The sequence below is a fragment of the Sorex araneus genome, chromosome 5 (genome assembly GCF_027595985.1).
Source record: "Sorex araneus isolate mSorAra2 chromosome 5, mSorAra2.pri, whole genome shotgun sequence".
NCBI classification, from domain to species: domain Eukaryota; kingdom Metazoa; phylum Chordata; class Mammalia; order Eulipotyphla; family Soricidae; genus Sorex; species Sorex araneus.
In genome coordinates this window covers 92820086-92841903 of record NC_073306.1, presented here as the reverse complement: position 1 = coordinate 92841903, position 21818 = coordinate 92820086, and the positions used below count along the sequence as shown (strand labels likewise).

The following is a 21818-nucleotide window of genomic DNA, read 5'->3' as shown; positions in this document are numbered from 1 at the left end:
CGGCCCCCACAGCGCCAAGCTGTGCGCCGCCGGGCCCCGCGCCCCCGGCCACGTCTCCCCGCGCCCACCCCGGCCACGTCCTCCGGCCCCGCCCGCCCCGCCCGCCCCGCGCACCGCCGCCCGCGCGCCGTCCCCCAACCACGTCCTCCGCCCCGCCCGCCCCGCGCGCCCCGCCCGACCCCCGGCCACGTCCCCGCCCCGCCCGCCGCGCGCCCCGCCCGCCCCCCGCGCCCCGCCCGCCCCGCGCCCCGCTCCCCGCGTCGCGCGCCATGGAGCTGGAGGAGGCTTTCAGGGCCGCGGGCGGGCTGGGCATCTACCAGGGCTACTTGTGCCTGCTGCTGGCCGCACTGCTGCAGGTGAGTCCCGCCTGCTCCGGGGCCGCCGCCGGCCCGCGGGCTCCGTGTGCGCGTCTCCCTCCTCCTCCCCTTCCTCCCCGGGCCAGGGAAGGAGCGTGTGCGTGTGTTGGGGGCGCGCGGGGGGGCCCAAGGCTAGAAACGGGTCACTAAGGGCTGCAGAACCCCTTTGTTGTCCGTAGCAGCGTGTGGCTGTAAAGTGAACCGTACCTGTGTCTCCCGCACCTCGGAATCTAGAACACAGAGAAGACTCCCAGTGACCATGGGCTAAGGGGGGCTTCACAGAGGCCTCTTCCAGCGCCCACTGTTATCATCTTTGTTCCCGGGCTGGACGGACCTCCCTCGCCCAAGGACTTTCTATGGTTCTTCTTACTCTAAGTTTCTCGGAGTCAGTGCTCAGAGCGCCTTCTGGTTGAGACTTCTGTAAATGCAATAGTGACACCTAGGATGTGTGCTCATAGAAAGGCATCACATCTGGCTGCACACCTTCGAACCTGTTGGTCCACCCCAACTGAAAGAGATTGCGTGTGCAAAGGGTATGTAACGCCCTTAGAACTACTCCTTCACTCACAGAGATGGTTGATTTAACCAGTTCTCTCCAGATCAGACAGGGATTTCATTCACAAATCCTTCATCAGTACCTACTCTGTGTTAGTAGTTTTACTCATTCTTTCATTCAAGTTATTCTAGTGAGTGCTGATGGGCTGAGCATCACCAGCTCTAGTGGGGAACAAATCAGTCTCCATTCTGTCACTCTTGCTTTCTGGTTGGGTGGGACAGTAGACATTGAGATAGTTGCAATTATCATGTAATGATAGTGTTTCTGAGGCAAAGACCAATGGTCATGATGTAATTACAATGCACCAGTTACTTAAACCTTGCATAAAAGAGCCAGGGAGGGAACTCAAGTGGAAGAGCACGTGCCTGGCATACACTAGACCCTGAGTTCATGCTCCAGCACCACGTGACCCCCTGCCAGTACCACTGGTTTTGGCCCTTTTGTCTCCCCACCACCCATCCCCACTTCAGCTACACCACCAAAGCCATGGCCTCCACTATAAAAAAGGGAAGATGGGGCCAGAAAGATAGGACAGCAAGCAGGGTCTTTGCCTTGCATGGATTCTATCCTTGGCACCCCATGTTGTCCCTTGAGCTCCCAGGAATGACCCTTGAGCACAAAGCCAGGACTAAGCCTGGAGCACCACTGATTAGTCAATCATTACCTTTTTTCTTTAAGTCTTCAAAAGTTTACCTGATTTTATAACCAGTCAGAACACCCCTGAAAATGTTGGACTGTTAGATGAAGCTAGTTTTTCTCTAGCCAAACAAGTTCTCAGTTCACAAATACACAGTATCCTGTTGCTCCTTTTAAGTTTTTGATTTAACTTTCAGTACATTTTCCCAGGGACTGGGGGTAAGTGCTCTTGCTAAATCCTAAGTAGTTACTGTTGCACAGCAAGCTACCCATGCTTATTTGATATGCCAGAAACAGTAACAAGTCTCACAATGGAGACGTTGCTGGTGCCTGCTCGAGCAAATCTATGAACAATGGGATGACAGTGATACAGTGATTTATTTTTATTAAAATTTTTTAATTTTATAAAGTAGTGCACAATATTTGATTACATTTAATATTAAAACACCAGTCCCACCACCGTTACACCTTCCCACCACCATATTTCGGATGTTTCCATCCTAAACCCCAATCCCTGCTTCAGGGCAGAACCGAAATAATATATTTTGTATTGTTTGTTATGAAAAATCTGCTGAGAAAGCTAGGAAAAAAGTATCCTTAGAGGAAAGAGTGTGAGGATTGTTGTATTTTATCCAGGGGCCATTAAACCCTTCTACAAGAGGCTGCTAACATGTTAAAGGTTGAGGGTTGTAACACTACTTCTTTGAGAGATTTTTCTTTTTCCTTTTTCTTAACAATGATTCCAGGGACATAACTTCCGCCAGCAGTACCACTTCCCCATCCTTCTAGTCTACATTCTTGTCTTATTTGCCTATCCTGCTGTTCACTCACCAGGCACAAATTTTTCTTGAGTGCCTTGAGTTAAAGTCTTGTAAGTTTCCTCACTTTTTTGTTTAAAGTAGGTCCACTTGGTATGAGTTGGCAAAAAATGACAAGAGGCAGTGAGCAGGTCAATCACTGGTATTGCCATGGTAGCCCAGGTCTTCAGTGCTGGAGTGAAGAACTGTTTATGTTGGAAGTGTAGGCTGACCAGTTTGCCTTGTACCTCTGGAGGACACAGCCTAGTCCAGGCAGAAGCAAATCCTCAACCGTGGTTGTGAGGACTTAACTATTCCATTGAGAAGGTGATCCAAATGGCCTAACACCCCTCAGCCCTACGCTGGGTTAGTGGAAGCCCCCAAAAGGCGTCTTTACCACGTTGTTGGCAACTTGTTTGGGTTCAGAGAACTGACCTACAGAGAGGAATAAATGGGGGTGTACTGCACAGTTGTCTCCTGAGGCTGTCATCTTTCTTTGGGGGAGCTTTTCCCACAAAGGAAGAAGAGAGTTCTGTTCTTCTGGGGCTAAATAAACTGGAAGATTAATGAATTTCCTTTTAGTGTGTATAGGGTACACTTTGTTGGTACTCACGGCTTACTTTTGGCTCAGGGGTCATTCCAGGAAGGACTTAGTGCCCTACAAACTACACTATCTTTCTGGCCATTATGTTTGATTTTAAAATAAGAACATCATCTGTGGTTGCCTGATGAAGGCGCCCGCCACCCCCATCCCCACTTCCCCACCCAGCAGTCCTGCCAGAGTCTTGCATGTTTTAATCTGATGGCAGGACAGACAGATGGATAGGCGACTTCAGCTGTAGAAAACCATCCTAGAGGTACAGAGATGGGCACTTTAGAGTTCCTTTTTCATTTTCCTCCTCTGGGACCATTATTTTTTATTTCTAAAACAGTCTTAATTCCTCTGCTTCAAATACATCCAAATTCAAATAAGAGAACAAACCGCATTACAAAAACTCTAAAGATCTTTAGAGAAACTATTTTCTTACATTATTATTTATACCAGCATGTACATTCTTGCAAGTTACCTCAATGTCTACATAGGATAGGAGAGTTACTTTTCACTCCTTGGAAACATTATCGTTGGATTCCCCATAGTATTCAACTTTCAGATGAATGATGAATAGATAAAAATCGTATTCACTTCTCTTTAAGACAAAATGCAAATATCTATAAAATGTGGTTCTAAAATTCCTTTGCAAACAAAAAAAATGTTAAAAGAGAAGAAAGATTGCCTTACATAAAAATGGTTATTATATAACATTTTTAGTCAGGCAGTTAGTACAGGGGTTAATGCTCTTGGTTTGCATCACAACACCCCAAATTTGAACCCTTATTCTGCATCTATCCCCGGAGAACTTCCAAAGGTCAATCCTGAGTAGAGAGCCATGAATAGTCCGTCAGCCCACCAGGGTGAGGGTTGCCAAACTCCTACCCCAAAACTATGTGCCTTTCTCAGGCCAGAGACCTTCGGGTTTTTTGGGCAGGAGGGCGGTAGGCCACACTGGCTGTGTCCAGGGCTTGCTTCCTGTTCTTCGCTCTGGGATCACTTGTGGCTTGTCCTGGAAGTACTTCGGGACCATCTGGGATTGAATGAGTCATCCACATGCAAGGCAAGCCCATTACCTGCTGTTTTCATGATATTTCAGAATGAATACATCTGTTTATTCCTCTTTCCATTTAATTATTTACTTTTTGCAGTGGCTGCACCCAGCTGGGCTCAGGACTTTCTCCTGGTTCTGTGCTCAGGGCTGACTCCTGGCTTTGTGGTGCCAGGGATTGAACATGGGTCTACTTCCTGCAAGGTAAACACTTTACCCACTGTACTATTTGCCAGCTCCTTTTCCCTGTTTTCCATTTTCTGATTGGGAATCAGATAGTGGAGGGCATTGGTGCTGGTTTGTGTCTGTGTATGTGTGTTCTTGCTTGTCAGACTGCCAAGAGGCCGAAGGCTGTAGAATAATTTTCTCTTTATTGATCCCTTTAGACTCCGTGCAAAGGGCCTCTTCTTTATTTAAAGCCACAGACTCTGCTTCTCCTTTCCCCTGGCATTATGTATCACAGCTATAGCAGAATTTTCACCAAATTAAAACATCCAACAGGAACGTGCAATCTGTAACAAACATTAATTTTAGCGGGTAGGGTGTTTGCCTTGCACGCAACTGACCCGGGTTCGATTCCTCCGTCCCTCTTGGAGAGCCCAGCAAGCTACGGAGTATCCTGCCAACACGGCAGAGCCTGGCAAGCTACTCATGGCGTATTCGATATGCCCAAAACAGTAACAACAAGTCCCACAGTGGAAACGTTACTGGTGCCCGCTCAAGCAAATCGATGAAGAACGATGTGGAATGAATGTCATGAACCCTGACACAATAAGCAAACTCAGTCTAGACACAGCTACTTAGGTCATCTATAAAATACAATGTTAAATGAAAAAGAAAAAGTGATCTATGATATACATGTGATGTAATATATACTTTTATTTCACTATATAAGACGATGTAAACTGTACACTTTTAATGCAGTGGTTTATGAATACATTTGAGCAATGTGAAAATATAAACACATGGAGGATTATGTCCCACACCTGTCTCAAAGAATTTTGCTTCTTATGAAGCAAAATATGTGTTGGGAGGGGGGCTGTTTGAGTATGGGACAGGGTTGAAGTATAAAGATCTTCTGTGTATTTAAAAATCTGAAGCAAATATGATAAAAATGCAACTTGCTCCTTCTGGTTCATAAATATTTTATTGGTTTGACTCTTCTTTGCAAATTTTAATGTAAAAAAAAACCCAGAAATATGATTGGGACAACAGAGAGAGTACAGTGAGTAGGGGGTTTGCCTTGAACTCAGCTTGAGCTTGAGCTCAATCCTGGGCTCAATCCCTGGCACCCTATATGGTCTGTAAAGACCTGCTAAGAGTGATCACTGAGTGTAGAGCCAGGAGTATGTCCTGAGTGCTACCATGTAAACCAAACACAAAAATCACTGTATCACTGTACCACTGTCATCCCATTGTTCATTGATTTGCTCGAGCGGGCACCATTAACATCTCCATTTGTCCCAGACCTGAGACTTTAGCAGCCTCTCCTTACTCATCTTTCCCAATGATTGGAGGCTCTTTCAGGGTCAGGATAATAAGACCTGTTATTGTTCCTGTATTTGGCATATTGAATACGCCACAGGGAGCTTGCCAGGCTCTTCTGTGTGGGTGGGATACTGTTGGTAGCTTGCTGGGCTCTCCGAGAGGGGCAGAGAATGTACATCAGAGAATACAAGCAAGTATGTTAAAACCAAACACATGTGTGCTGCTTCAGGCACATCAGTGGGCTAGACTATAAGAGGCTGTATGGCTGCTTTGCAGCCGCAAACTTCCAGGAGCTTTGTTTTTTTTAAGTCTCTGGATCTTGGCCGTTGATAGCATTACATGGCACTGGGGGGAATTTGTGGGTATAACAGCCAAGCTACTGGAAAATGGGGGGTCTGGGTGGAGGAGGCCCAGTCCCAATATGAGCAGGCATGGAGATCTCAGCCCCAGGTCCTGCATGCCTGGGTTCCTCTGCAGGTTCCTTCATGTGTGAGGCTCGTCCAAGCATGTGGAGAGTGGCCTTGAGCATGGCTGTTGGATGAGTTCCGGAGGTTTTCGGCTGCTGGGGCTCTGCTTGGGGCGGAGAGGGAAACTCAATCCACCCCCTTCTGAGGGGCCCCAGTGAAGAAAGCCTGGCATGGGGGTAGGAGATTCTACGTCCAACACAAAAATAAAAAAGAGAAAAAAGAAACATGGGAAAGAGAATCCATGTCTGGGAGGGAATGCTACAGATCACTGTATGAGCACAATAATTCACTCTTTATTTGTTTAACCGTTATGATTGTGGCCAGTGGTCATTGAACCTAGGCAGATGGCATACAATCAGTCTAGTTCAGTTGATTTCATTCAGCTTTGTGTAGGATGCTGCTATAGAAAATCTGTTCCCTGTGCTTTGCATTTGTCACCATTCCCCACCATCCCCAGGAGATTGATAGCAAGACTAAATTTTGAGGTGTGGGGGAATGTAGCTTTGGCCATACCCAGTGATGCTCAGGACTTACTCCTGACTCTACGCTGAGAGATCACTCCTGGCAGAGCTTGGAGAACACTATGTGGTGCATGAAATTTGAACTGGAGCTGTTGCATGCAAGGCGAGTGCATTAACCCCTGTACTTAGACTCGTCCACAGTTATACAAGATATGGATCTTTCAATTCAACCATAGTAATGTTTGTGCCACCAATAGCTAAGACAAGCCTTCAACCCAAGGGGATTATTGTCATGTCGAAGAGTGTAACATTGATGAGATCCTGTAGCCTGAGTAAGAACTTCTCTATCACAGCACTGAAACCTGTGACATGACTAAACAGAGGCTAGTTGAAAAAAACTGAGTTCTCAGACGCAGCTTTGTCAGCCAGTCTGGTGCTTGGGACTCCTGAGAGGTTCCAAAGAGTCTGGAGGAGCCTTTTCCTAGTGTTCCTCCAGCAGTTTAGATGAGTGAGATACCAAGGTGAGAGATCTTAGCTACTCTTGTCCCCAGTGCTCCTTCAGGAAAGCTTTTATGGTCTCTAGATAGACAGTGCCCCCTGGCGGAAAGCTGAGAAAGTTGCAAACCTCAGCCTCTCAAATTTCTGTCCAGGAAACACAGGAGATGAAGGTTATTTGGCTTCATGTTTAAGTGGCAACGTGTCAGTGTTGATTTTGAAGTTTTAAGAAAACCAGTTAGAATCCTCAGCATGGTCATAGATTGCCTTGGGAGAAAGAGCCATCACATCCAAAGACAGAAGACAAACAGCTCAGGAATTCTTACTTTGACTTGACCAAGGTGTCAACAGAAACTGCTTTCCTGGATATGTATGGGCCTTACCCCAAATACTATATGGTGACTGTGAGGAAAAGAGAACAGGAGTATCATCACCAGGAATTCTACCACCCCAAAGCAAAGAGCACACTCACATTCTGGTGTATCTGTCTGCAGACTGTTTATTATAAAGTATATATACTTTAGGGACAGATATTTTGATTTCTGTTTGATTTTTGTCTTAATCTTATGGCTGCCTTGAAATACTCATAAATAAACAACTACTTTTTCATATAGTGCTATCCTGTAGCACTTGCTTCCACATAGATCGTACCTTAATTTAATGATTTAGTTCTCTGTGGCTCCAGCTGTGTATGGTTTGGATTTCTGACCCTCCTGTGTCATTATTCTGAGATTGGCCTTCACCTATCCCAAGTGATTGCTTTCCTTCCTGTGCACATTGCCCCAGTCTCCACTCCTTTCATGGTCCTCAAACACTTTGTCCCACTTTATGGATGAATAGGAGGCCTCTATTTCATCTGTATTTACCCGTTATATATTGCTGTTCGTTGTGTATGATGCAAACTCTGAACATCCATCCTCTTCTTTTCCTTCAGTGCTAATTTTCACCCATCATGTTTCTTTGCCGTGTCCAAGAGGAAGACACATCTTTCTACTCTTTGCAAGAACTACTCCTTAGTTTTCTCTTTGGTTTGTTATTCTAGTTATTTCTAATTGCCTGTCTTTTTTTTTTCTCTTTTTCTTTTTGGGTCACACCCGGCAATGCACAGGGGTCACTCCTGGCTTTTGCACTCAGGAATTACTCCTGGTAGTGCTCAAGGGACCATGTGGGATGCTGGGAATTGAACCTGGGTTGGCAGCCTGCAAGGCAAATGCCCTACTCACTGTGCTATTGCTCCAGCCCCTCTAATTGCCCGTCTTTCTGCATTCTTTGCTGCCCTAAAGAATAGCTTGCATGATAGATTGAGGTACTATGTGGAAATGATATTAAAGAACATTCATCACTCATGAAGAAGTTGATTATTCCCTTTTCAATTCCTCGCAATCCTCTTTGTCTAAAATGAAAATTCCATGGCTGAAGAGATAGCTCAGTTGGTAGGACACTTGCGTTATGCTTAGCTGACCAAGGTTTGCTTACCAGCACCACATTTGGCCCTCATGAACCACTAGGAGTAAGCCCTTAGCAGCTTTGGGTGTGGTTCCCAAACAAAAAAATAAACAGAATGAAAAGGACGTTTTATTTAATGCTAGTGCTATTCAAAACATTTGCAAATATTTTCATTTTAACTGTGAATGAACTAAAGTTCAGAAGTTGGCAGAAAACATTGTCTGGTTAGAATTGAATGTTTCCATTATTAAATTTCTTTTTAAAATTCTTACCTGTTTTTTTGTTCGTGGTATTTTTATTGTTTTTTTTTTGTTTTCGGGGTACATCTGGTGGTACTCAGGGGTAATCCCTAGCTCTGCACTCAGTAATCACTCCTTGTGGTGCTTGAGGGACCATATGGGATACAGGGGACCAAGTCTGAGTAAGCCTCATGTAAGGCAAGAACCCTACCTACTGTACTATCTCTTCAGCCCCCTAAAAATATTCTTTCTTTTAAAATTTGTCTTTTGGGCCATATCTGGCTGTGCTCAGGGCTTACTCCTGGCTTCTAGCTCAGGAATCACTCATGGTGGGCTCAGGGAACCCTATGGGATGTTGGGAATTTAACCTAGGTTGACCATTTGTGGCAAGCCCCTGACCCTCCATACTATCTCTCTGCCCCTAAAACTTTTTTCTAATTTGTCAGATTTAGAAATGAACTACAAAGACTATCAAGCTTTACCTGCATCTACTTCCAGATTTAACAAATGCCCATAGTTGACTGTATATTTTAAGATTATGTCAGTTCAGTAAGAGAAGCAGCAAACAAGTCTTGGGGTGCAGCTGGATGCATGTGTCATGTGTGTGTTCATCACTTATATGCCCGTTGTTCCATGTGTAACTGGTGAGTGATTAGTTTTGGGGGTGGTCCCAGTCACCGTCATGGGAGGGGTGCCACAGCCACAGGGAGGCTGATATCTCTGTGGCTGTGGCAGTATCAGTCGCACTCAGGATAGGCGCCTGGAAGGAGGGGGTGGGATTGGGAATGTGTCAGAATTGACCAGAGTCTGTGCCATTCTTGCTGTAATTAACCTTGGGGAAGCAAACACCTTTCCTCATGGAATTCACTCCGTGTCTGGTCCAGGAGTCAGAGAAGCTGCAGGAGCATTCTGGGAGGGGTGGGCGATGCAGGGCCCAGGTGCTGTGCAGCCCCCATACACGAGCCTGCAGAGATGGGCTTCTGTGTGTATGCAGCCCCGAAGCAACTGCCCACGCCTTTTGCAGACATCCTGACCTCTCCCCCCTCCGCACATATCTCTTCTCACATATCCAAGTAAAACCCTTGGCATCATTACGTGCTGTTTATTATTATTATTATTATTATTATGTTTTTTGTTTTTTGTTTCACACTTCCTGTGCTCAGGGCTTACTTCTGGATGCTGGGGACCATAATTCCTTATTGCTGGGGATTGAGCCAGTGTCAGCTGTGTGCAAGGCAGATGTCCTACCCACTGTACTATCACACTATCCCCTGTTTATTTTTTTCTTTAAATACTTAAATTTTTGTTTGTTTGTTGACCATGCACAGATATGCGTAGGGGCTACTCCCAGTTCTGTGCTCATGGTCCATACTGGTGGGAATTGGGGGTAGTGCCAGTGATTGAACCTAGGTTTTCCACTTCTGCTCCAGCCCTTTGAACTATCTCTCCAGTCTCACTGTTATATTTTTATTTTTTGGAATGAAGGATTTGAGTCAAACCCCATGATCCTCAGGGGCTTCCCCTAGCTCTGTGCTCAGGAACGACCCCTTGGCAGTGCTCAGGCATCCATGTGTGGTACCAGGATTCAAATCAATTTCGGGTCATTTTTTAGCTCCTGTACTATCTCTCTGACCCACCACTGTTGATTTTAATAGGTTCTTCTGGCAGGTCATAGCTATATTGATATTTTCTGTCAATTTTATTTCTCTATCAATTTATTTAAGTTAAACATTTTGAACCAATCTAAAAGAATACAAGTAAATAAATAACAGAAGACAGAAAATGGGTATTTCTAAAACTCAGAAGGAGGCTCTTAGATGACTAATTTGAGAAAAGCTGAACTGGCCCTCTAATTCTGCACAGAACCCTAAACATGTGCTCTTTGTTTTCCTGATGTTGATTAGACTTTTTCATCCTAAAATATTTCCCCCACTATTTGGCTGGTGGGGGGTGGGTTGGGCCTGAGGGTCATTCCGAGCAGTTGCCTATTATAGGTAGGGTGACCAACCAGTTTTGATCCTTGGGGGCCAGCGGGGCTATGCTCAGGTGGTTTTGGGGAGCTGAGGATTACCGGCAAGGCTTGTCCTCTGCCAGTTAGAGAATGCACCCCATGCTCTGAGCTTGACAATGAAGCCTGGGTTTAGAGAAAAATGGGAAGATCATTTTGAGTGTCCAGAGAAAGTCGGAAAGTAGGAGAGGGCCACCAAGACCCTGTCTGGACTGGAGCCGCTGGGTGTTTGTAAGAAAGGCAAGATCAGAGACTGGAGTAGGACAGTACAGTGGGCAGGGCATTTGTCTTGCACTTGTGTGATCCAGGTTTTACCCCTAACATGCTGAATGGCCCCTAAGCCTCACCAGGAGGGATCTCTAGGCAGAGCCAGGAGTAAGCCCTGAGCTCTATTGGATGTAGCTCCAAAACAAAACAAGTGCAGGCTTGGTTCCGGGTCAGCCGGGATGGTGGTCGCTGAACACAGGTGAGTGCTGCTGGGCACCGGCTGCCCGGTGCTGTGCAGTTGGTTCTCAACTACCGGCAGAGCAGCTAGACCCCAGAATAAGATACTTAGCAATGAAGGATTTAAACTCATATCCACTACTAGTGTCCAGTTCTGTGGCAAAAAAGGACAGACAAACATGAATTTCAGAGGGGTTTAGATTTTGTTCAAAGTTTCTTTGAGCTGGATTTTTCCAGATCCATCTGCTTTTCATACTGTGCAATAAATATATGTCATGTTTGGAGAATTGAATAAGCTCAGCCAGAAAGTTTGATTGAGGATAAGTTGGCAGCTGGGCTCTGTGGTCCAGATCTGGAAGCTAGGAAATTGATCTTTTATGGCCATTCAGATATCTAGACCAGAAGCCTTTCATGAGAGGAGGGATACTGAAGTCATGGTGTGATGTAGCTGCAGTAGGGCTGGGAAGAAAATGGGCTAGAATGTGATAATAAGATTTTCTAAGCACAAGAAGTTGGTATGTGGTATGACTCACCCAATAAATATTTTTTGAAAACCCATTTTGGCTGCATACAGGGCATTTATTCCTGCTTTTGTTCTGTGGTCCGGTTTTTACACTGTTTTGGGGCTGAGTCTGTGAGGTAATTGAGTGCTAAGTGCATAAAAGACTAACATTAATGACATCTATAAAATCATCTTTTTTATGATTTTATGACACCCCCCTGCTTTTGCCTCTGCTAAGAGCTCTGACTCTAAAGTGAGGTGGTTCGAATCTCACCTGGCTTGGCCATTAGTGCCTTGCAGCCCTTGGAATGAGTCTCTGCAGCTGGTTCCGTTCCTCTTTCACAACATCGAACTCCACTGACAGTAACTTCACAACACAGAGTGGCGCGATGAGATCATTTATGGGTGGTCTTGGGTTTCCTGAGTATGATAAAAGCTTCTATAATGCTCTTTGTAGAAAGTTTCTTTCCAAACCTCCACTTTTTGAAACTCACAATTGCAACTGTGTGGTGCCTTTTAGTCATTTTTGAATTATAATTACATTGAAATGTGTGTGTGTGGGGGAGGGGGAGTTGCGGGATTCGGGGCACCTATGGAGCTGGTTCTCCTTCCCTGGAGAGAAGATAATGTGCTTGGGATGTTGTCGGTCCCTGTCTGAGGGGATGGATGGTGGCTACTGACTATGACTTGAGGGCCCAGCTGCTGATGAGTACAATTCATTAGACAAGAACATGTGAGTGAGTGTTATGAGGTGGGTGTGGAGAAGCAACAGAAAGTAGAATCTGTGTCCTCTGGGGAAAGTAGCTGGATGTGAGTGGGGTGACATTGTCATAGCTGAAGAAGAAAGACGGAGGCAATCCCCCTGGGGTCTCTCTCTGCACTAAGGCTTAATGCTAGACCATCTTTGACTTCTTGGCATTGTGTCAGCAGTTCAGAAGGCTTTGGCATGGAGGGCCTGCCTGTCGGTGTGAAGCACTGCGCTGTCGAGTATTACTTGGACCCCCTCTCGTGGCATTTATCACACAGTACTGGAGCCATCTGCCTGATCGGCCTTCCTTTAGCAATGCCAAGCCCGGCTGTGTGTGTCTGAGAAGACGTACAGGCTAGTACAGGCTGGTGCAGGCTGGTACCACCTAGAGGAGGGAGGCTTCTGAGATTCTAGTGATTTAAGTAAGGTTCCTGGCTAAGGGTGTGTGTGTGTGTGTGTGTGTGTGTGTGTGTGTGTGTGTGTGTGTGTGTGTGAGAGAGAGAGAGAGAGAGAGAGAGAGAGAGAGAGAGAGAGAGAGAGAGAGAGAGAGAGAAGAGGAGGTGAGAAATTTGGAAAGTGTTTATTCAGCCTACAGATTGCTAGAATTCATACCGATAATACTGGTTCACAAGGCTCTGCTGCTGCCTTGTGTACCATCACTAACTCTACATTTTTCCCCCACGAAGGCCATACCCACTGGAGCTGCCAGGGGAGCCCTGGGACCTTTTGGTGATGCTGAGGCCCAGTAGTGTTTCGGGGACCACCTGGTCCAGGGGAATATGCTAGGCCTGTGTTCTGTTTCTTGAACCGTATGCCCGGCCCCTTCTTTTTCTTTTCAAACCCCTTCCTACACATGGTAGTTTCTGCCAAGAATGGTGGCTTCCATAATAAACATAATGGAGTGGCTTCCTCTACCAGAGGAGCCAGTGCGTTTTCTCTCTTGTCTGGAATATTATGTATCCTATGTGTTCTGTGTATCAGTATATGTTTAATGAGCACTTGGAATAGTGCCTGGGACATAGTATATGTTATAGAAATTTTTATTGTTATCTCATCCTGGTTATTCACTCATTCACTTGCTAAGTGTGTGATCTAAGTCCTGAGTTACTTGCTTTGGAAGCCCAAAGGTGAATCAGATATCAACTTTGCCATTAGGGAGAGTTTATACCTATAGGAAAAATAAGCAAATGCATAGATAAATAATTCGGTGAAGAAAAGGCACTTTAAGAAAGGTCTAGATTATAGGTTTTCATACGTACTTGACCTACTGACTTCTTTTCAGGAACAAAATCACCTTTTTTGTGAATTAACAAAGTGCTCCCAATTGCACTCATGAATACTACCCCTCTCTCCCCAACAGTGGTACAGCATTTCTGCTAGGGGCTGGTGTTTTCTCTTTAGAAGCTTTAGAGGAAGGAGGAGCTGGCTGACTTCCTGGCAGAGAAGGAAAGGTAGGAAAGAGGTAGAAGGTGGCATCAGTCTTGCATCTTGGAGGATCATCGCAGCAGGAGAAAGTACCTTGCAGGTGAAGTGAATGACAGGAACAAAAGCATTTGGAGAGAAAACAAAGCCAGGAGGTTTTGCCCCTTTGAGGTCAGTGTGTTCACCAGAACATCAGTTTTATATCACCTGAATTTCTTTTGGGTTTTGGGCCACATCCAATGATTTTCAGGAATAGTTAGTTACTCCTGGCTCTGCACTCAAGAATCATTCCTCGTGGTGTTCAGAGGGCCACATGGGATGCCAGGGATTGGACCCAGGTCGGCTGTGTGCAAGGCCAGCACCCTACCCACAGTACTGTTTCTCTGGCCCCTACAAAGTTATTCATAGTTGGGTTTTAAGCACACTGTGTTTTGGCACCAGTCCCACCACAAGTGTCTCCTTTCCTCCACTAGTATTCCCAGGCGCTTCCCTCTCATTCCCTTCCAGTCTGCCACCTTGACAGGCACATTTTTCAGTTAGGTTGTTGAAGTTTGGATCTCTAGTTTCCAGTGCTGTTGACTCTGTGGTTATTTAGCTATTAAGGTTTTATTTCTACAAACTAATTGCCTCCTTTTCTAAAACTTCCTTTACAGTATGCAAAATAGGGGCCAGGAAGCTGTAATAATCCAAAAACATGTTTTCCTGTGATTTTGTAATAAATTGTCCAGCCACACTGACCTATGACAGCTTTGTACATCCAAGAGACCCATTGTCATTTGACTTGAAATATATTGGGGTTGCCTTGGATCCTTCCAGCCTTAGACAGAGTGGAAAAATCAGAGCTTGAATTTTACATTAGTTTTCGCTTCTCTCTCTCTCTCTCTCTCTCTCTCTCTCTCTCTCTCTTACACACACACACACACACACACACACACACACACACACACAATGTCATGACTTCTTTTCTCTTTCCTTGACAGTAATTTCATCATCTACTAGTGATAAATTACTCTGCCTTTGGCTCTTTAGCTTATCCGCTTAGCAGCTGAATATACCCCTGCAGTGTGGTGTGGAAGGAGCTGAGGGGTGTTGATGAATGAAGATGGCAGAGCCCTTGGCAAATCCTTCTACTTTTGGTGCACGGTCAGCTCATCCATTTAGTAGGGGAATTTTTATATGCTATTGAGAAATCATGTGCTACACAATATTCACCTTTTTACTTATTTATTGGCTGGTTTATTTGTTTCAATCTACCCCTTGGGTTCTTACTCTTCCAAGTATTGCTGGTCTGACAACACAACGCAACCCAGTGCTCTGAGGGCCACTCTGGGCTTTGCTTGGTGGTAATGTGTTACCAGCAGTTGAACTGCAGGCCTCACTCAGGCTGAGCATGTGCTGTACCACTGGAGTCTTCCTGGCCTCTAGTTCCTTTTTGTTTTTGTTTTTCAGACTAAGCAATGCTCAGGGCTTACTCCTGATTCAGCACTCCAGGATCACTCCTGGCGGTGCTCTGGGGACTATGGGATGCTGGGGACAGAACCCAGGTCACCTGCCTGCTAGGCAAGTACCCTACCGGCTGTATCAGTCCACCCCCTAGTTCTTGAACAATTATTCTATTAAGTCATTTTAAGATATCGGGTTCTAAATCTATAGGAATTGTTAAAAATAATATAAAACAATGGAACAGATTAATCTTATATTTTCTTAATACTTTTTTGGGGGTAGAGGGCATACCTGGTGGTGCTCAGGGATTACTCCTGGCTCTCTGCCCAGGGATCACTGATGTTGGGCTTGGAGAACCATATAAGGTGCTGGGGATCAAAATCAGGCCTGCCGGCTGTTGCACAGCAGGTACCTTACCCACTGTACTTCACTCCAGCCCCTTCTTCATATATTTTAAGCTTGGAAAAAATCCTCCTGCCATGCATGCTACTATTCCCTGACCTGAATGGATGCCTAGATTTCAGCTGTGACTGGGTATGAAGCCTGGTCAGTGACAGCAGCAAAACTAATCAGTAGATTTCCCCCCCACACGCCCCGTAATTAACGGTGCTTTAATATAATGAAATTGGGGGTGGGGGAGAATTTTTCAAATCAGATCAATTTATCTGATTCCTCCAACGGGTGCAGGGCAAGCGCCTGACCCGCTGCACTATCGCTCCAGTCCCTGATTTCTGGAGTTGAAAGGCCGGGCGTGAGGGTGGGGTGGGGTGAATATTAACAAAACCCATCATTCCCGCCACGTCCAGAGAGCGGAGGAGGGGCAACCCCGATCCCACAGATCCCACAGCCTCGGTGACTGAGATGCAAACGAGGTCATCACTGGTCAGGGAGCAGCACCAAGATCCAAACCAAGGGTCAGCCTAAACTGTAATTATTATTATTATTTCGAAGCAAAATTCCTCCGAATAACGCGGAAGCCTTCAGTGGTCGACCCAGGCTCCAAAACCGTTCTGCCCGACTGCGACGGGCGGCGCCTGGAGGCCGCGGGCTTCCTTCCCGGGTCCTCACAGGCGAGACCCGGGTTCCGAGGGGCCGCCGCCGGCCAACCCCGCCTCGGGTCTGAAGTGACCGGGCTGGTGTCCCCCGAGACGCCGCCCAGCGCGCCCTGCCGGCCCTCCTCGGGCGCCGACCCTCCCGCGACCGCCCGGCCATCCGATTCCTCTCAGAACCGACCCCGGAGCGTGGGGGACGAGGGCATACCTGGTGGTGCTCCACGCGGCCCGGCCGGGGGGCGCAAGGGGGCGTGTTCAGGGCACCTGCGAGCCCCCCGACGCCACGGCCGCTCAAAGGAAAGGGTCCGAGTGAGAAGCGGCGCCTCCACAGCTGTTGTCCTGGGGCCGCTCTCAAGGCGGCGGCGCGAAGGTCGAGGCCGCGAGTGCGTGGCCACCCGGACGCGCTCGGCAGCCAGAAACTGCCAGGTGAGGAGATTTTTCTAGTCAGGAGACAGTCCAGAGGGTGAAGGGGGAAATAAAACCACAACACAAACCCGCAAACCTCCACGCCCGGCCTAATCAGTAGATTTTGAATCAGTGAAGTATCTATCTTTTCTTAGGAGAAACACTGCTTAGATTAAGCAGTGACTATAGCTAAAATTATAAAATGAATGCTGGGTCTGGGAGTATATCCCAAGGGTGCAAAAAAGCACAGTAGAAATGACATCTGTACTTATTTATTCATTGCAGCACTGTTCACAATAGCCAGGATCTGGAAACAACCCAAGTGCCCTAGAAGAGACGATTGATTAAAGAAACTTTGGTACATCTACACAACGGAATACTATGCAGCTGTTAGGAAAGATGAAGCCATGAAATTTGCTTATAAAGGGATAGACATGAGGAGTATCATGCTAAGTGAAATGAGTCAGAAAGAGAGGGACAGATATAGAAGGACTGCACTCATTTGTGGAGTATAGACTAACATCACATGAGGCTGACACTCAAGGACAATAGATACAAGGGCCAGGAGGATTTCCCCATAGCTGGAAGACTGCTTCATGAGTGGAGGAGAGAAGGCAGATTATGGATAGAGAAGGGATCACTAAGAAAATGATGGCTGGAGGAACCAGTTGGGATAGGAGATGCATGTGGAAAGTAGATAATGGACCAAACATGATGACCTCTCAGTGTCTGTGTTGCATGCCATAATGCCCCCAAATAGAGAGAGAGTATGGGGAATATTTTCTGCCATGGAGGCAGGGGGAGGGTGGGAAAGGGGGGGTATACCCGGGATATTGGTGGTGGGGAATGTGCACTGATGGAGGTATGGGTGTTTGATCATTGTGATTTGTAACCCAAATATGAAAGCTTGTAACTATCTCATGGTAATTCAATAAAATTAAAAAAAAGAAAAACTTTGATACATTTACACAATGGAATACCATGCAGCTGTTAGGAAAAATGAAGTAATGAAATTTGCTTATAAGTGGATAGACATGGAGAGTATCATGCCAAGTGAAATGAGTCAGAAAGAGAGGGACAGACATAGAAGGACTGCACTTATCTCTGGAATGTAAAATAACAAAATATGAGACTGACATCCAAGGACAGTAGAAACAAGGGTCAGGAGTATTGCTCCATAGTTGGAAGCCTGCCTTATGAACGGGGCAGGGGGTGGGGGTGGGGGAGAAGGCAGTTGGAATAGGAAAGGATCACTAAGAAAATGATGGTTGGAGGGATCAGTCCGGATGGGAAATGTGTGCCGAAAGTAAAGGACCAAATATGATGATAGCCTCTCAGTTTCTGTGTTGCAAACCGTAATGCCCAAAAGTAGAGAGAGAAAGTATGGGGGAAGTTGTTTGCCATTGAGGCAGGGTGGGTGTTGGGATGGGAGGGGGGACACCAACTGGGGACATTGGTGGTGGGAAATGTGCACTGGTGGAGGGATGTGTGTTTGATCATTATATGAATGTAACTCAAACATGAAAGCTTGTAACTCTATCTCAAGGTAATTCAATAAAATTAATTAATTAATTAAAAAAATAAAACGAATGCCTTTACCTGGGATTTTTAAAATTTCTCTAAATTTTATTTAAGTTGTATACTATATTTATGGACTGGAGCGATAACACAGCAGGTAGGGTGCTTGCCTTGCATGCGGCCGACCCAGGTTCAATTCCTTCGTCCCTCTCAGAAAGCCCGGCAAGCAACTGAGAGTATTGCACCTGCAAGACAGAGCCTGGTAAGCTATTCATGGCGTATTCGATATGCCAAAAACAGTAACAACAAGTCTCACGATGGAGATATTACTGGGGCCTGCTCTAGCAAATTGATGAACAATGAGACGACAGTGCTACAGTACTACTATATTTATGAAAATAGGGAGTAGACAGTATGGAAGAATGGTGAACCCTTGATATTGGATTGCAGAGCTGTGATTACCAAGCAGTCCATCCAGGTTGCAGCAAATTATACGACTTTATTGTCCCTTGCAGTTACATAGTGAAATACTAGTTCTTAAGATCAGAGTCTTTCCAGGCCAGATGACAGTGGCAGGGACTGGGTGGTCCTTCCCGTCTCCCTGCCCCCTTGCCATCCTCGCTGTCATGCCCACAAATTGCCTCTGGATGCCATTAACGGCCTTGATCCAGAGACTCAAATGAATCTGGAATGTATTAGCTCACTGCAGAGATGTCTCCGGACCCCAATTATTTACAGTTTTAGAATTCCGTGCGACATTTCATGATATTCATAACAAGCAATAGAAAATAAATTATCTAGCATCTGCCTATGGCAGGCAGGCTTGAGTGGTGATGGAAAAATTTGAAATAATGGTAGTGGTAAGGTGTAATGGTGGTGAGATTGATGTTGAAATATTGACTGTAATCAATTAATGTGAACAACCTTATGAAAATAAAATTTAAAAAAAAATCAATCTATGGGGACAGAGAGATAATAAGGAGTTAAGGCACTTGACTTGCACAAGTTCCACTCAAATCGATTCTTGGCACCAAATGTGTTCCCCAGGTATTGCTAGGTAATCCCTAAGTGCAGCCAGGTGTGGTCCCAAAACCCAACATATATAATAATAATAATAATACTAATAACAATAATAATAATAATTGATAAACTCAGAGTCTATAATGTGCCCCTGAATCCTTATTCAGTGCATTGATCTGTGTGTGGCGGTGGGTGGACTCAACATCAGTATCTGAGATGTGGATGAGAAACTCCTCGGAAACATGTAGGGAACTTCATAGGTGGATTGCTGATGCCTCTGTGGGCAGTGGAGTGTGGAGCTTCTTGTGTTGATGACGGGGTTTGTTCGCTCATGGCAACATCAGACCGAGCAAGTGGGAGCTTCCAAAGTGCTGTGTTGCTCAGCAGGTTTTGTGTTTGCTCTTTCAGCTCTACGTGGCCACGGAGGCCATCCTCATCGCACTGGTGGGGGCCACGCCGGCCTACCGCTGGGACCTGGCTGAGCTCCTGCTTAATCAGAGCCATGGCAACTGGTCTGTCGGGGAGGCGCAGGCTCTGGGGGACTGGCTCCTGACGGCCAACGGCAGTGAAGTCCACAAGCACGTGCACTTCAGCAGCAGCTTCACCTCTATTGCCTCTGAGGTAAGTCCTGGGCATGAGCCCCCTGGACCCCTGCAGGTCCCTCTGCTCTCTGAGAAATCCTCATCTGTCCAAGGGGAGTCCCTCTTTTTTCGGCTTTACAAACATACCTTTCAAATGAGATGAATGAAGTATGAGGCAATCTTGAAAAACACATATAGACACACATACTTAATAAGACAGTTTCACAAACATATACAGATACATGCACATATGAAACTCAGATATATACAGACACATACCCACAGAAGACACAGATGCATAAACACACACAGACATACATACACCGGAGAGCAGGCCAGAGACCTGCCAGGCCTGTGTCCTTGCAAGAATTTTGGGAGGCACTTCCTGCCATGGCAGTCAGAGCTCGGGGCTGCCCAGGGCCCGGCAGAGGCTGCTCCTTGTGGCTTTATAAAGCCCAGGGTTACCTGAACCATAGCAACAAGGGTCAGCCAGCATGGTAGCAGACAAGCAGAGAGCTTCTGGGGAGCAGACCAGAGAGAGATTGTCTCAGCACTTCAGCAACTAGAACAGGAGCTTGCACATGAAGGCCCTGCGCTCAGCCAGGGCTTCTGTGGGACAGACTGTCTATCTTATTGATTAACACAGGCTGACACAGTGTTGTTCTCACTGGAACCTTCTTGGCCAGCAGAGCATCACTGAAAGTAAGGCTTCCGGCCTGACCAGAAATCCCATTTGCTTTTTACACTAAACCATCAAGTTGTCCCAGCAATCTGAACTGTGGGTACTACAAGTGGGCCATTTGTTTCTGTGTGTTAGTGTGATTACTTGTGTGTGTGTGTATGTGTGTGTGTGTGTAGTAAAAAAAAGATATGAAAGTTCTGAGAAGGGGTTTGGGCCATATTGGGCCATACCCCGCAGTGCTCAGAGCTTACTCCTGTCTCTGTGCGCAGAGGATAATTGTTAGTGGTGCTCTGGGTGTCAAGCCAGAATTGGCCACCTGCAAGGCAAACACTTAATCCTTTTACTGTCTCTCCAGACCAGGACATAAAAGTTTTAATCTACCTTTTTTTCAAAGGGCATGAATGGAAAACTTGTTCTTTTTTAAAAATTACAGCATTCTTTATTTTGGGTCTGTCTAATGTAGAATGTAATTTCCCAGTCACACATTGACAATGTTGCAGCCTCAGAGGGTCCCATCTGGAGACCCGGTATTCAGCTGCCTCTTTTTGATGATGCCCACTCTGGGTCATTCACTCCAGGGATGGCTGATTTTTCTCTACAGTTAACCTGTGCTTTATTCAGAGTAGCTTGAACTTCCCCCTTCCCCCCTCATCACTACAATTTGCCCAAGAAGTTCAGCACAGGCCAGTACTTCCAGAAGCATCTCAGTTTTATTATGAGGTTCATTTGGAATTAATTTTTGTGGTTGTGCATTCAGAAACCTTCTACTGTTGCCAGTTTGACTTTTTTATTTGCAGCCACCCACATTGTAATGTGACCTCAGGGATTATTACCCACAGTTTAAGAAGCTCTGCTCTGGGCCCACACTGATAGTACAGCAGGTAGGGCATTTGCCTTGCACAGTTCAGACCTGCGTTCGAGCCCAGACATCCCATATGTCCCCTGAGCACCGCCAGAAGTGATTCCTAAGTGCAGAGCCAGCGTAACCACTGAGTACCACTGGGTGTGGCCCCAAACCAAAAATAAATAAATAAATAAGTAAATGAATTAATAAATACATAAAGCTCTGCTTTATTTCAAGAAATTTAAGTGAAACCACACTTGCTGTTCTTATCAGACCCCTTGGCCAATTTGGCATCCTTTGCTAGTTCTTTTGTAAACCTAGTTAGACTATGATGATGCAAAATAATATTTTAACTCAGCACTTTTTCAGTATTTGCTTGTTGGCTTTCCATTTTCGCTGTAAGCAAGAGGTCTTTTGTCTTCCTTCAGTCTCTTCGTCTGCCTGTAGATGTACTTATAGACTATCCACGTGCTCGTCTATCCCCAGTATAGATTTATGTTCTTTTGAATTACTTATAATTTGTTACAATCATTAATTATTTAATGCTTGAATCATTCCTAATTTACCA

At 45.9% G+C, this 21818-nt stretch overlaps 1 protein-coding gene across 1 annotated transcript in view; it reads left to right on the top strand.

Annotated features, from left to right (window-relative positions):
• The first annotated feature begins 269 nt into the window (after nt 1-269).
• Nucleotides 270-21818, top strand: part of SLC22A15 (solute carrier family 22 member 15) — a 107463-nt gene continuing 85914 nt past the window's right edge. Inside the window, exons 1-2 of the mRNA XM_055139654.1 lie at nt 270-356; nt 19552-19764. Of these exons, the coding sequence (XP_054995629.1) occupies nt 270-356; nt 19552-19764 (300 nt within the window). The remainder of the gene's footprint in view (nt 357-19551; nt 19765-21818) is intronic.